This window comes from Cucumis melo, chromosome 8, assembly GCF_025177605.1.
Source record: "Cucumis melo cultivar AY chromosome 8, USDA_Cmelo_AY_1.0, whole genome shotgun sequence".
Taxonomy (NCBI): Eukaryota; Viridiplantae; Streptophyta; class Magnoliopsida; order Cucurbitales; family Cucurbitaceae; genus Cucumis; species Cucumis melo.
In genome coordinates, this window is record NC_066864.1 from 30668329 (window position 1) to 30683475 (window position 15147).

A 15147-nucleotide genomic window follows, 5' to 3' on the forward strand; every position below is an offset into this window, starting at 1 on the left:
AAAGAACTCTGGTTACATTGCATTCAATCAAATTGGTATTTGATGAAAAGTAAAAAGTGATATGGCAATATCAATTCCCCAGGATGGCTTCTAGGAGTGCCAAAGCATCTGATCTGCAGTCATTTTCAGGTGTCAATTCTTGCCCATTACGTTCCTGACCTTGCTCCTCTTCCCCAAGTCCAAACCAAAACCGAAGGCAATCCCAAGAAAATTCGTAGTACAAGTTTCTAGAATCACCATTATAATCCTCAAGTTGATTCTCATTCTGGTAAAGAATGAGTTCTGTTGTACTCTCATTAATGCAGCCATTTTGATTGCCATAAGGGTATTCACAATTGAAGAAGAGATCCGTGGGTTCGACTTCATTCGACGGCCACCCATAACAACTGTGGTAAGTCTGTTCACTCTCAGGGTTGTCTCCAATTGGGTCTCCATCAGACTGATGTTGGCTCATGAAACCGAACTCTGCTATAGAGTAGTCATAGTCGTTTGCATTTAGCATGAGCAGGCCAATGGAGTCGGACCCATTGTAAATCATATCTGACATTCAAAGCTCTGACAAGGCCACACTACGACAATGGGTATGCTCTTAGATTACCTGTTATATATAAACTTGGAAAGGAGAAAAAAGAGAACCATATTTGTAGTGGATTCCATTGTAATCTAAAAAACATATTCTCTTCAAAATCACTATATAAGCTATTCTATATATAGATTCTGGTATATGGAAACTTACAAGATATTCAACATCATTTTCTTTTTCTTCCTTCAACCATTTAATGTGAAATAGTGCAAAATATTGTTCATTTCCATCCAGAAAAACATTCATACAATCTCCTTACACCGTACTAAGACACAGGACGTACGTTTTAACATCTTTTAGAACATCTTTGAAGCAAGGGATGGATTAAGATATCTAACATTTTTAGCTTACCCAAGAGAATATTCTTAGCAGCTTTCTTTGGGGGGAGGGTAAAAAGCATAAAAATATATAATATATAAAAGGGAAAGGTATCACCATGTTAGTTGTCAAAGTATCTTTATCTAATTCCTTTCACTGAAAGTGAAGAAGAAGAAAGTAATTTGCCTCCAACTGCTGGATAAGAATTCCTTTTCCTCTTAGCTTTCTGGTAGAGAAGAGAATAGAGATATTCTTTGTGCAGACCGTCTCCATAGTGCCTATCATGTGGCATACACCATTTCTCTTATCGTCTGAAGTGCAGTGTTATGTTGAAGCTTGCTCCTTGAGACCCTGAACATGCACTGCACGAATTTGTGTTAGTACATCATTTTATGGCTTCAAATCTCAACAATATTGACTTCATTTTACAAATGTGCTGGATCAAAAATGGGAACAAAGGACATGTTTGGTAGTAATTCTGAAATGATTAATCTCACTTTTGTTGTGTTCAAAATCTATATGAAAGTAACTTACATAATTGTAAAATCAAATAAGAAATGGTTTTGAATGATTTAAGACATGTTATGAAACAATTTTGACCATGACAAGAATGATTTAATTATTTTAAAATCAATCTAAAACATGCCATGAGTGTTGAGCAACAAAATCTGCTTGGTTAGCAATTTTACACGAGTTAAACAAGAGAAGGATCCTCTTTCTTGCGTCTAAAATCCTTCATCCCAAGTTTGTAGAAATGAACAGGCTGTTAAGAATTTGTGAGTGAATGAATAGTAGAGTCATTATTATTGTGTTCCTTAGTGATTTTATAAGGAATAACAACTTTATCCTTTATGGAAAATAATATTTTTACGTGAACACTCAAGGATTACAAGAAAAACTCTTTTAAAAAATGTCTACTTTTACAAATTTTTATTATCTCCCTCCTCCATTTGGTGTCCTACTTTGTGATGAATCAAGGATAACCAAGGAGGTTTTGCAGAGTCTATACTGGGTTTTGGCTCTTTCCACACGTGAAGTTTTAAGGCCATCCACCAAATGTTAAGTTTGTTGTGGTGCTATGTTTGTATGGACAAGTTTCCAATCAACCCTATAAATTGGTGATTTGAGATGATCGGTAGGGAGAGTACAAAGGATGATGATATTATATGCAATTCCAATTTCCAATCAACATAAAAGCATGTTATAAGAATACTTGAGATCATCCATAAGAAAGATATTTGACCTTTGAGCCTTTTACACAGATTCAGAGCTTTGAACTGCTTTGTTGAAGTTCTCCAATTCCTTAGAGGAGAAACCATAGATTGCTTTTATAGTGTCCCTGCAGCTACTGAAGAAAAGCTGAAGAATTAGCCAAACCACAGCATTTACAAGAATTTGGTATCCTAGAAAGCATTGAGGCTTTCCCTAGCGACTTGAGTAGAACTTTAGAAGAATAATTTTCTTTTAGTTGATTTAAAAGTGAAAATAATTGGTTGAATTTAGTCCTTTCTTTCAAAAAGTACATTTAATTGACGTACTCCAGTTGAGAGTAGAGACCAAAATAGTATTTAAATATAATCGAGTATTTTCAATGTTTGCTCTCATCACAATATGACCTAAATCAAAGTGCTGTGGGCATCTACTCCCACCTTTCTTTGAGTTCGAACGTTGAAATTCTTACAGAAAAAAAAAGCATTATATCTACCCTTGAACTTGAATTATCAAAAAGCAAAATCAAAGATAACAAGGTTTTATGAGAAGACCTGCAAGCAGCCTTATTGAACTTGTTTTCTTTGATTCCATATAGCTTCTCAAACACAGGAGACTCTACCCGGCAAAAATAAGGGCGATCTGTGAAAATTAATGGAGAATAGTTAGGATACATAAGCCTCATGTTTCCTGCACAGCATTAGAAATCAGAACTGGAAGCTGCAGATGGCTAAATCTTACCCGCATAAATGGAGCATTTACGCGTGGTCTTCTCGTAGTGAATGCACCATCCATCTACGCCAATCAAGCTTTTATAGAGCTGAAATTCATAAAGTAAACTATCCATATCAATCAATTCTGAAAAAATCACAGTATAGTTCTAGAAGAATTCCAGCCGAGATATAATTCCGATGATGAAATGAATTGAAGAACCTCTATATCGGAAGTATTCTGGAAGATTTCCTCAGGCGAGGCGAAGGACGTGCCCTTGGCGAGCTTGCAGCAGGCGCCGCACCCCTCGATGCACTGCCATAGTTGCTCCTTTCGTTTTCCCCCGAACCCTACGTTGGTATTCCGGCCTTGGGTGGTCTTACTATCCTTAGTCGCAATTTTCTTCGGTTTGCGAGCGGCAGTCACGGTGACTTGAGGCGGAGCCACCGCCAGGTACATTGTGTTTGGAGTTTTTAGATAAGCTTCGTCTAAAGACCGAAGTCGACTTCGGATAAAGAGATTTTTCCTATAAATTTTTAAAATGGTTTTTGGACAAATTACAAAAAGAGAGCGAGAGAGAGAGAGAGAGAACAATTTCAAACTTTCAATTTAGGGCTCCAATGGCAGGTGAAATCAGATTTTCAATGTACAGATCATAAAAGTTGAACTAATTTATACAAACAAACATTACCACTTATATTATTTGGAATTATATTTTATGATAAGTACCCACTATTATCTACGACGGTCACTCATACATCCTAACACAACTCACCTCAATAGTAGTTTGATCACGACTAAACCAATGAATGAATTTTTAACATCTGATCTAAAGGAAGATTTAGAAAAAAACTAACATATTTTCTTCCAAAATGTGGAAATTACAATCTTATTTCCAAAGCATTCTATCTCTTTCAATTTTTCCTTTCAATTTTGATCTTTGGTTTGTAACATTTTAAAGGCGATTTTTGTAAACTTTAGTTTCATGATTATACAATAAAATCCTAACATTGTATATAACAATAATTGCCAAGATCTTTGAACGAGATAATTTTACAAATTGAATTTAGTTAAAGAACAAAATACATTGATCACCTTGATCCATAATAATCTTCTTGAGAAATTGTGTTTTTCTCACTTGCCTTCCTTTAGACTTAATTTAGGTTTCGTGATAGAAAGAATAAACTACTTAATGAGGCAGTGAGAGGATCAATCCCTAAGGTTCTATTTATAAACACCACCAAAAATGGATAAATAATATATAATTCAATTGGGACACATTAATGATAATATTATATTTAAGAATAAATCTAACATTCTCCCACTTGACCCATTGACATTATTTACCATATAGACGTTCATAGACATAATGCGCAAAATTAAACTTCATAACATATCGTGTCAAGGCAAAGAAACTACTGAAGGATCATGGCGGTCATACATCATTACATTAACATACTCCCTTCCATGTATCACTGAAATAATTCTTCTATTAACATGATCTATAATAAAGATAATTAATAATGGTCCAACAATAAGTGTCTTTATCAAAGACGATGTCCTGTTTGGTTTACATAATTCTTTTATGTATATACTAATCATAAGAACAAAACCATAAGATAAAATCAGAAACAATAAATAAATGAGCTCAAAGTGTCAAATAACATAATTTTGATTTAAATAATAATATCTACTAATGCCCACATGTTTGACATGATCATTGAATGTCTATGGTAGCAATACTTTATTTAGTAAATATGCAATCATAAGTTTAGTACTAATGTGTTTGATTGACACTCTTTGTTTCTGAACTTTTCTTCTTTAACAACAAAGTATTTTAACTTCATACGTTTAGCACCTTTATAGAATACCTGTCGTTTTTTCTTTCAGAAGAAAACTACCGAAAAATTATCACAATAAATTCTCAGTGGCTTGGCAATATTGTCGATAATTCCAAGTCTTGAGATAATGTTCTGCAGCCATAAAACATAAATCGTAGCCTCAAAGCATGCTACAAATTCAACCTTCATAGTGGATGTAGCAACAATACACTACTTCGCACTTTTTCATGAAATTGCTCCTTCAGCTAATAGGAACATATAGTCAAAAGTGGATTTGTATCCACACATCCGACAAAATTTGAATCTAAATATCCAATCACCTGAAGATGATTGGATTTCTTGTAAGTAAGCATATAGACCAAGGATAATAACTAGACTTACTCCCGCTGATTCTTAGGTATATACATTGATCAACAATGTTTTCTTTAAAACCAAAAGATGTGATGGTATCACATCATATGTTCCTTTTCTTCAACCATAAAACCTTCTGGTTGATCCATGAACATTTTTTCATCTAAATTTCCATCTAGAGAAGTAGTTTTCACATCAATTTGATGAAACTCTAAATCATAATGAGCTACTAAAGCCATAATACTTCTTAATGAGTACTTTTTCGATATAAGAGAAAGGTCTCATTATAGTCAATGTCATCTTTCTGAGAATAACATTTGGTAACAAGTCAAGCCTTGTGTTGTTCGATATTGCCATTTGAGTCAAGTTTGGTCTTAAAGACCCATTTACACCCAACTCTTTTACTTTTCTTTAGGCAATTCTACGAGGTCCTAGACTTCATTATCATTCATGTATTTTAACTCTTCTTTCATGACATCTAACCATTAGTCATTATTATCTCCTTGAATGGCCTGTGAAAACGAAACTTAATCATTATCAATGCTTAAGTCAAATTTTGATTCATGCAGATAAAACCACAGTCATCAGAAATAGCTGATATTCTTTGTCTTATAGATATTCTTAACTCTATTTCTCGTGGTCACTCTGTTAGAGGTTCATCTATTATAACATCATTATGTGGTGTTTGACCATTAATTTGTTCTTCTTGTGGATTGTTAACAGGGTCAACAACTACATCATCTACAACTTGAGAAGAAGTTATAGATGAATGAATTTCCACCCTAACTTCTTGAATTTTCACTTTACGTGATACCAAACTCCCACTAATTACGTCATTCTCAATAAATCTCACATTTCCAGTTTCAACTATTGACATACTATGGTTAAGTCAATAAAATCTATACCCTTTTGTTTTCTAGATAACCAATGAAGAAATCATTGGTTGTAGTTCTTGAATCCAGTTTCTTGTCATGTGGATTATAAATTCTTACTTATGCTTAACAACCCTAAACATGTAGGTGACTTAAACTAGGTTTCCTTACTGTCCACAATTCAAAAGATGTCTTTAGAACTGACTTACTATGAATCATGTTTAATAAATATTAAGCGGTTCTTAATGCATACATCCACAAGGACACAGGTAAAGACAAATTAATTAACATGCTTCTAACCACATTCATTAATGTATGATATTACGTCATTTTGCAACACCATTTTGTTGCGGTGTTCTTGGTACTGTGTATTGAGCACCTATACCATGACTTTCTAGGAATTTAGAAAGTCAAAAAAATTGCTTTCTCATCATATTTTCCATAAATTTATAAAATCCTTGGTATTTTCAATATTGTAATTGCGAACTTGATATTGTTTACTATAATTATTCGCATAAACATTAGGCTCAATTTATTGGATCTTTCTCAAGCTTTATAGAAAGATCTATCCTCGTCACTACTAGTAGCTGAAGTAAGTGCAGCAGGTTTCTCACTTAAGAGTGCCAATTAATCAAGATCCAAAACTCCAGGATGGAATTGGATTTGTTTGCACCAATCAGAAAAATTGAGTCCATTAAACTTGATTATAGATGTAGCATGCGAATGAATAGAAACGGGAATAGATGATGCAATTACAAAAGTAGATATGCTTATACATTATTGCTTTGAGAAATAAACATAAAAATACAATATTGATTCAGATAATATTAAATAATCATTAACTTATACATTGAAGTTCTTCTTTAGAAGGCAAAACAATGTACAACATTTACACTTAACTGATGCTAGATTTAGTTTCATATAATTGGTAATTTAAATGCTCAAATTAGATACATTAGTTATCTTTGGATATACTAATAATATCTAACCAAACACCTCAATTAACCCGCATAAGATTCAAAATTATAAAACTATTAATTACCTTTGGGCAAATTAAATGTTTTATAATAGCGAAAATCAATACACTCACGACAAATCATTAATGTTTCATAATATCTCATTCACTAGCATCAGATGAACATGAGTAATTGAATAAACTTTAATTTGATGTCTAAAGATTTACCAATTTGACCACTTTGGTGACTAACAAATTGTTCATAACATAGACATCATAATAAAACAATTCAAATTAACCACGATAAGATTCAAAATTATAAAACTACTAATTATCTTTGGGCAATTTAAATGTTTTATAATAATGAAAATCAATATACTCATAATAATATCTTTATATTTCATAATATAATATGATTCATCAGCATCACATGAATATGAGTAATTGAGTTTAACTTTAATTTGATATCTATTGAACTTATTAATTTGGCCACTTTGGTGACTAACAAATTATTTATACTATAGATATCAAATAATCACAAACAAATACATGCTTTAAATTATTTGTGACTTAAACATAATACAAAAGGGACAATAAAACATAATTTATTGTACCATATTTATTATATTTTAAATTTAAGCAACTCAATCATGAAAAGTAGATAACATTAATGGAGTAATTAAAAACGTAATTAAATTTGGGATAACCTTAAATAAAAAAAATAACAAAAACTGAATCTTGGAAAACTCTGATCTTGATAATATGATTATTTTGGATAAATTATCTCCGGATGATATCTTTATCTTCCTTTTCTTTATATATATTTTTTATAATAAGAAGATAAAAGATTTTCCATGATAAGAAAAATAAAAAATTTTATCTTTCATAATAAAAAAAAAATGAAAGATCATTTCTTCTTTATTTTATTTTTCTTTTTCATAATATTATTTTATTTTTCTTTTTCATAATAAGAAAATAAAAATTTTCTATGATAAGAAAAATAAAAGATTTTCTTTTTCATAATAAGAGAAATAAAAGATTTATTTTATTTTTAACGAATTAAGTTTAATTTGTTATCTATATAACATACTAATTTGGTCACTTTGGTGACAAACAAATTATTCCTAACATATAGATATCGAATAACATAATTTCCAAGCGATTTTAATAGTAAAATTTGCAAAAATATTAATATTGCAAATAATTTTGTTAAAACTCTCATTTAATGCATAATTTAAAATCATTAGGATAAATTGATACTTTAAAACATAATATATACATCACACATAAATTATAATTAATTCATAATCTTCAATTTCAACGTAAATTAAATATATGCAATATTTCGAAAATCATTAAAATCTAAAATTTAATTAGATTTATGATGAATTAGATTTTCGACAATATCGTAATTTTTATTAGATTTTAATTCCTTTAATCAAGGATTAGAATATTAACTTAATTCGTGGCCTTTCAAATAGATAATTGAAATTTATATCAAAATCAATATCTTAATTCTTTAAAAAATTATCAAATTTTCGTAACACTTTAATCATTAATAAGTGGCTCAATGAATTTTATCAAATGAAAAGAAGGTTGCAGGTCGTGAATGAAATAACCCCTTGAAGGAAAAACGGTGAATTTAAAAACTTTTATAATTTTCTTTTCTTCTTTCGACTTTCCATAAAAACAAAATTTCAAATCCATAATCTTTAATCAAAGAATATTTAATTCAAATGATAATCAATAATTGAAGAATCTTGATTTAAATTTAAAAGAAAAGCATGCAGCAGAAACAACTTTCATTAAGCTCAATCTTCACGCATGGCTTCCCTCATACTTTCCTTCTCTTTACATTCCTTATTCTTTCGATTCCAATAAGTTTGATTTTCCTGTCAAATCTTAACTAATCCTGGGTTGAAGAAGAGAAGAATGTAATTTACCATAAATAGTTGGAGAAATTGATAAGAATAGTTAAAAGATTCGAGAAGATTTGAATATTTTTTTTTTTTTGAAATAAAAATAATAAGATTTGGAAAGATTTTAATAGTTTGGAAAAATCTCCTTAGTCAATCTCGACCGAAAAATAGGGTTTTACTAGTTTTAAAAGAATGTGTTAACTCTTGAAAATAAAAGTCAAAGGGTAGCATTGACTCTTGAAAACGAAAAACAAAGTATGCTACTTTAATCAATTTTTCATTAATAATTTTTTTGTTTTATTTTTTTTATATAAAAATTAAATCAAATATAGTAACTCATTCAGTTTTCATATATAAAATTAAGTGTGGGTTAAGAAGTGATTTTAAGGGGATCAAAATCACTTATCTCGTCAAAAACACTTTTAAAATAAAATTGAATTTTAAGGAATTAATTGTTAATAAAATAAAACAAAATACAGTCTTGAATAATTGGGTAACTTTAATTAAGTTTTGAAAGAAAAAATAATAATTGAAAAATCACCTCTAAATATATGAAAATCATTAAATTTAGTTGTTTTAAAAACTAATTTTACAAAATAAATTGTACTTAAAGCACTCTCAAACACATTTTACCTTTGGTTTGTTACCGAACAGGTTAATTGGCATTGGGAGGTTTGGAGGTCAACACTTGCAGGTTTGAAGTTGAGAATAAAATTGTTGTTAATAACACAGTTTGGCAAGTACTTGGAAGACTTCATTTATTATTTTAGCTTCTTAAACTCTTTGAGTGTATTTTCAGTTAACTATTTTAGCTCAATAAACTCTTTTGAGGTGTATTTCCAGTAGGTATAACCAAGCTAGCTATATCTTAATTCATAAGTATACTTTGCATGTGCTTGACCTTTTTAAGAGTGAAAACTGAAGAAGCCAGAAAGTGACCATGAAGAAGTGGACTTTTGAAATCCAACAAAGTTTGATCTTTGAATGGACATTATTTTCAATTCTATTGGAAATTGAATATTTTTTTTAGAAGGTGTTTTGTCTAAACTCTTCACGTGTTTATTTAAAAAAAAAAAAGAAGAAGAAGAAAAAAAAAAAAGAAATGAAGTATTTCACAATCCATCTAAAATGGTTCTGGAAATACTTTCAAAATTTACTCTTAAACAGTTTTTTTCTCAATAATTGATTTTTTACGTTGGAACTTATTCACATTAGCTTAATTAGATGTTTTTTTTAGTTAAGAAACTTGTTTTCGAATAAACCAATACTAAATAAAATAAGGAAGACGATAGATTCCCTTCAATTTTATAGTATACTTATTATTCCTAAATAACCTTCTTCATCTCTACATGGTTAGAATTAGAAACACTCTTGAACAAGAATTAGTATCGGTGTTGAAGAAATCCATAGAATATCTTTCCCCAGAAGTTGGAATGTTGTTTCATACAAATTCAAGATACAATGGATAATTCTTTTTTTGTATAACTACAGAAGATAAATAAAAGCATATGTTCATACCTAGGTGATGTAGTTTTACCCCAATATTTCCTCCCTTGCCTCTTTTCCACATCTTAAGAAATATGATTGCCACATACCACGATAAGATTTAGACAAAATTTATCAAAGAAAATAGCAACGAACATCCACCTATCTCTATATAACCTTACATTCTAAAAGTGAGAGCTTTGAATTCCAGAACTAAAAAGGAAAAAAAGCATCAACTCATCCTCTATCAAACTCTTGCTTGTTGTTCTTACCTAAATATGGCCTCAAACCTAGAAAGACGAAAAAGGATTTTAACAGCAAAACTTGTTTCATTATTCTAGCTAATAACGAACCCAGTGGCCACACCGACCATTTACGGAAGAAAACAAGAACAATTTTCAGCTCAAACATAAAATAAACGAACGAACTCTGCAGAATGAGAAAAACTCAATGAAGAGCAAAATAAAATACTTTCCACACCACCAAGAATCTGCACCCGAAAGAGATTTGGAGTTTGTTTGGGAGTGATTTTGTTTGGAATGGAATGGTTAAAATCCAATTTGACATGACATGCTTTAAATCAAAAGATGGTATGAAGATAGTGTTTAAAAGTGATAAACCAAAAATTAAATTGATTTTAAAGGATCAAAGTCGAGAGTGATTTTGAATATAATAAAAATGGTTTTAACTGTTTTGAAATTACTCCCAAACATGCCTTCAAGGGAAAAAATAAAAAATAAAAGAAAAGCCAAACTAGGAAATTACAAGCACACATATAGGATTGTAAAGTTAAAAGATACAAGTTAAGGATTTTATAGATACCACTTCCAACATCAAGCAACAAAAAGGCCATTCGGGTCTGTTAACTTCCCCTGCAACTACAAACTTGACAGACCATTTTACAGTGAATTCTCGACCTCGACCGTGACCAAAAGTTAACCAAATTGCCTGCTAATTCATGATTTCCAACCATAAGAAGGAAAAGAAGAAGAAGATAACAACAGAGGAACAGAATAAAGAGGCTTTCAACATTTCATGTTTGAGCGAACTCTATAAGTGACAGTCACTAATAGCATGACATGAAAAATAAACATGGATATCAAAAAGCAGAGAACAATTTCAAGTTTCTACACGAGTTGAAAGGAGGGCAAAACAAAAAGAAAAAACATCAGCAAAATGAGCAGCGGACCCGACTTCAACAATTTCTATTTGTAAAACAGCTATATCACTTGCATTTGTATGGCAGAAGAAAAATATGGCAATAAGAACTAGAAAAATACTCTTCAATACCCATTTCAAAGCTCAAATTCTTCGTCCCTCAGAGCCAACTCTGCAGCTTCTTCTTCTTCCTCGTCGAGAACAAAGTATTCATTTCTCTCAACAGGCCTAAACATATAGAACATCACCATGTAAAAGACAAGGCTTGCAATCTCCTCAGCTGCATTGCTCACCCATTGATACTTGTATGCTGCAATGGTCTTGAGTGCGAAAACAACAATTCGTGTAAAATATAAATATCCAATCACAACAATGTAGAACTGCCTGAAAAGAGTGAGCTTTGCCAAATTCCTTGCAGCTTTCCCATCGGTTTTCGATGTCTCTCTAAGAGATCGAATCGACCAAACAATGGGGAAAATTATGGCACAGCAACATATGATATCCACCAACAAGAAAACCTGATTCCAAGTGACCCAATCCTTAATAAATGGCCCAGTCTCGCCGATCACAACCGAGGCAACATTAGCCAAAACTTGAAGTGGGATCACAATCATCAACACTTTCTTCTCCTTCTCTTGCAAAAACGGCTTCAAAAAGGACCATCCAGTTCCGATCAAAACAATCACCGTGAAAAGCAAAACAACCCGAATAAATTGAAAGATGTAGAACAACACATCCCAACCGTGAGGCGTTCCTGTAATTTTGACGTAATGCTTGTCCTCAGCAGCACAAATGAGATTCAACGCTTTCATCAACAACAATCCACCCATCAACAAGTGGATCCTGTGAACGCTGCGCTTATTCGTGATACCCGCATAGATCCAAAGCCCTAAGAAGGCAAGATAGGCAAGAGAAAACACAAAATAAAGCGAAGGGAGCTGAGTAAGACCAGCGGAGAGGTAATCCTTGGAACCATCGCGGTCCAAATTGAAAACCTCCGTTCGAACCAGCATAGAAACCGATGTTTCCGGGGCGCAATTAGCGAAGAAAAGACTGTATTCATTGGGTGCAGTAACAGGATAAGAATGGCTAAACGAGCTCTGTGGTGGGGGAGAGAGATCCCGGAAGGTAAATAGACGTTGGATGTAATGGGAATCAAGAACGCAAAACTGAGGGTTTTGCTGGATCTCGAGAAGAACCTGAAGAAGCGATTCTTCAGATAAGAGGAAGAATCCAAGGCGAGAAGGATCGGTTTCAGCAAGGGAGGTAGCAACAGCGACAGATTTGACGGAAATGGAGACCTGACCGGTGTGAGTGAAACCGAATTTCTCGAAGAGAATCATGGGACGGTTGTCGGAGGAGATCTTGAGGGATTTGATCTCGGCGGTGGAGGAGACGGCGAGGAGGCCGAGAAGGAGGAGGAGGAAAGGGAGGCGGAAGGGTGATTTCGCCATTTTGGGATGCCGCCGGAGATCGCCCCGAGGGAAGAGTTTCAACAGCGAGCTTCGTGAAGAAGGAATGAAGGAATGAATAAAGGACGGTTAGAAGGAAGAGGGGAGGGGAGGGGAGGGGAGGGGAGGGGGCGGGTGAAGAATGTGACGCTGGCGTGAATTGAACGGTTAAGTATGTGATTTGACGGAACTACCCTCGCCTCACCTCAGATCTTGCCGGCATGGGGCTGAAACGACGTCGTCCTTTTTGTGGTTGACCCAACATTGTCGGTTCTTCTTTTTAACCCTACCCAGGGAGGCCAATCAAGTCCAACGATATGAAATTATTATAATTTTATGGACTCAAACTTATTTGATTAGTTGATATAACTCATTTTATGCCTCTTTATCATTTTTAAAAGACTTCACTATACAAAAATCAAAAGGTTAAAATCCTATTAATATGTCTATATCATACATATTTTCATATATAGAAAAATAATTCATTAGTCTATCATTGATATAATTTAAAATTTTATTATATATATAAATATTTTTTATTAGTTTTATCATTTACAATAATTTTTTATACATATAATTTAATAAAAGTTTATTAGCTATTACAGGTGAGTATGCATTTTTTTCAAAAAATAACTCGAGGTCTGGTTGCTTAGCAACATGAATTATGCTTTATTGGTAGAAAACATGAATTTTGTTTTCGAATTTTTTTTTTTGAATTTTCTGATCCAAATTGATCAAATTTTAATTTTTTTTAATATTTTCATTTTATCCAAAATTAGAATTTAGAGTCATATGTATAAAGTCAATTCACTTATTTTAAATTTAAATATCTACCATGTAATATATTGCAAAATAACAATTAAACAATAAAAATTGGCTTACAAATGTTCATACACATTTGTTAATCCGACCATAGTCCCACATCGAAATGATTTTGGGTATATAAATGAGGGCAACTATCTCCATTGATATAAGGCCTTTTGAAATAATACCAAAAGCAAAGTTATGAATCGATGACAATATTTATTGAATGTTTGATCTCTCATTCATGCAACGATCGTATCGAAAGAACGTAAATTGTAAAAAATAAAATATTTTAATTTTATTTTTTAGTAATTTTGTTTTATAATAGATAAATAATTTGTTAATTGTTTCTATTTTTTGAAAAAGCTCCATATGTGCAATATTTAATTTTTATATTGTTTATTTCATTTTGAGTTATAAACTTCAATAAATAATAAATGCATTTTTGACTTGTGGTAAAGTTAAAAGAGGTTAGTTGAACTAAAAATATAAATCAAAACTAGAAATACACCAACAATTTTTTTTTATATAAATAAAGTCACAAATTCCAAACCCAACAACGAAATTTTAGCTAAACCAATAACTTATCCATGAACAATTATAGTGTTTCTATTTTGATTGAAATGAGAATGTATATATTAATATTTTTTTTTATAGTAAATGGAGCAGAAGATTCAAACTTATGTATTACATATTAATTGAAATAGCATGAGAATAGGAATTTTCAATACGAGAGAAGTACATGTTTGATTACTATCAAATTAGTTACAGAGTTTTGTTAGGGATACCATCTTTCCAAATATCTCTAGTAGTACGATTTTGTTCACTTTAAATATATAAATCTTTGTGGTTTTATTTTTAGTTTTACCCTGAAAGGCATTCACACCTTTGAAGAGTTGTTAAATGCCACAATCATTTTTCAAATAGTTTTCTTTTCCACCAACTCTTGCTTGATCAAACTCTTCGTTGCAAATTAAACATATTATCTATATTGTATAAAGTTCAATTGATCACATTATGACTACATCTTTCAAGAGTTACGACTTATATGTTCGACACCAACAATTCTATGATTTGATTGAGTTTGGTGCATACTAAAATAATGGATAATCATAAATTTGTATTTCAGGAAAGTTGAGAATCCCAACAAGGAACATCAAATCCTTAATAAGATAGATATGTTACTCATTTCATTTCATTGTCATTTAATGAGAGCGCTATGTATATGTACTAACAAAAATTATAAAAAACATAAAATTAAGGGACTCCCCTTAGAAGTCCAATATGCCGATTACACCATCATATTATGTGAGTTTTTCTCTAGAATCCTTTTAGGTCTTTTAAGTCCCTCTAAACTCTCCCAAAAAGTCCTCTACGTCTTCGTTAGAATCTCAAAGCTCCATTTATTTGAGCCTCTAATAGGTTCAATGGGTCCCTTTGAACTTCCTTACACTCTTTTGTACGCAATCTATTTGTTTAGACTTCTCCAA

The 15147-nt window shown here is 31.7% G+C and overlaps 2 protein-coding genes across 3 annotated transcripts; both read right to left on the reverse strand.

Moving 5' to 3' along the window:
* Positions 1-740: 740 nt before the first annotated feature.
* On the reverse strand, positions 741-3462 carry LOC103489795 (uncharacterized). Of its 2 annotated transcripts, none has more exons than XM_008449101.3 (5): positions 3044-3462; positions 2852-2930; positions 2665-2752; positions 2145-2249; positions 741-1263 (listed from the first exon to the last, which is right to left on the reverse strand). In XM_008449101.3, exons 1-4 carry the CDS (start codon positions 3278-3280, stop codon positions 2156-2158), a joined length of 498 nt encoding a protein of 165 aa, XP_008447323.2. In that variant the 5' UTR covers positions 3281-3462; the 3' UTR covers positions 741-1263; positions 2145-2155. The 2 variants fall into 2 exon arrangements, with proteins under 2 accessions (XP_008447323.2, XP_008447330.2); XM_008449108.3 differs by having other exon boundaries at positions 776-1252.
* Positions 3463-11251: 7789 nt separating this feature from the next.
* LOC103489813 (protein CANDIDATE G-PROTEIN COUPLED RECEPTOR 7) lies at positions 11252-13089 on the reverse strand. The gene has a single exon (XM_008449121.3). It carries the CDS (start codon positions 12854-12856, stop codon positions 11540-11542), a length of 1317 nt encoding a protein of 438 aa, XP_008447343.1. The 5' UTR covers positions 12857-13089; the 3' UTR covers positions 11252-11539.
* Positions 13090-15147: the final 2058 nt, after the last annotated feature.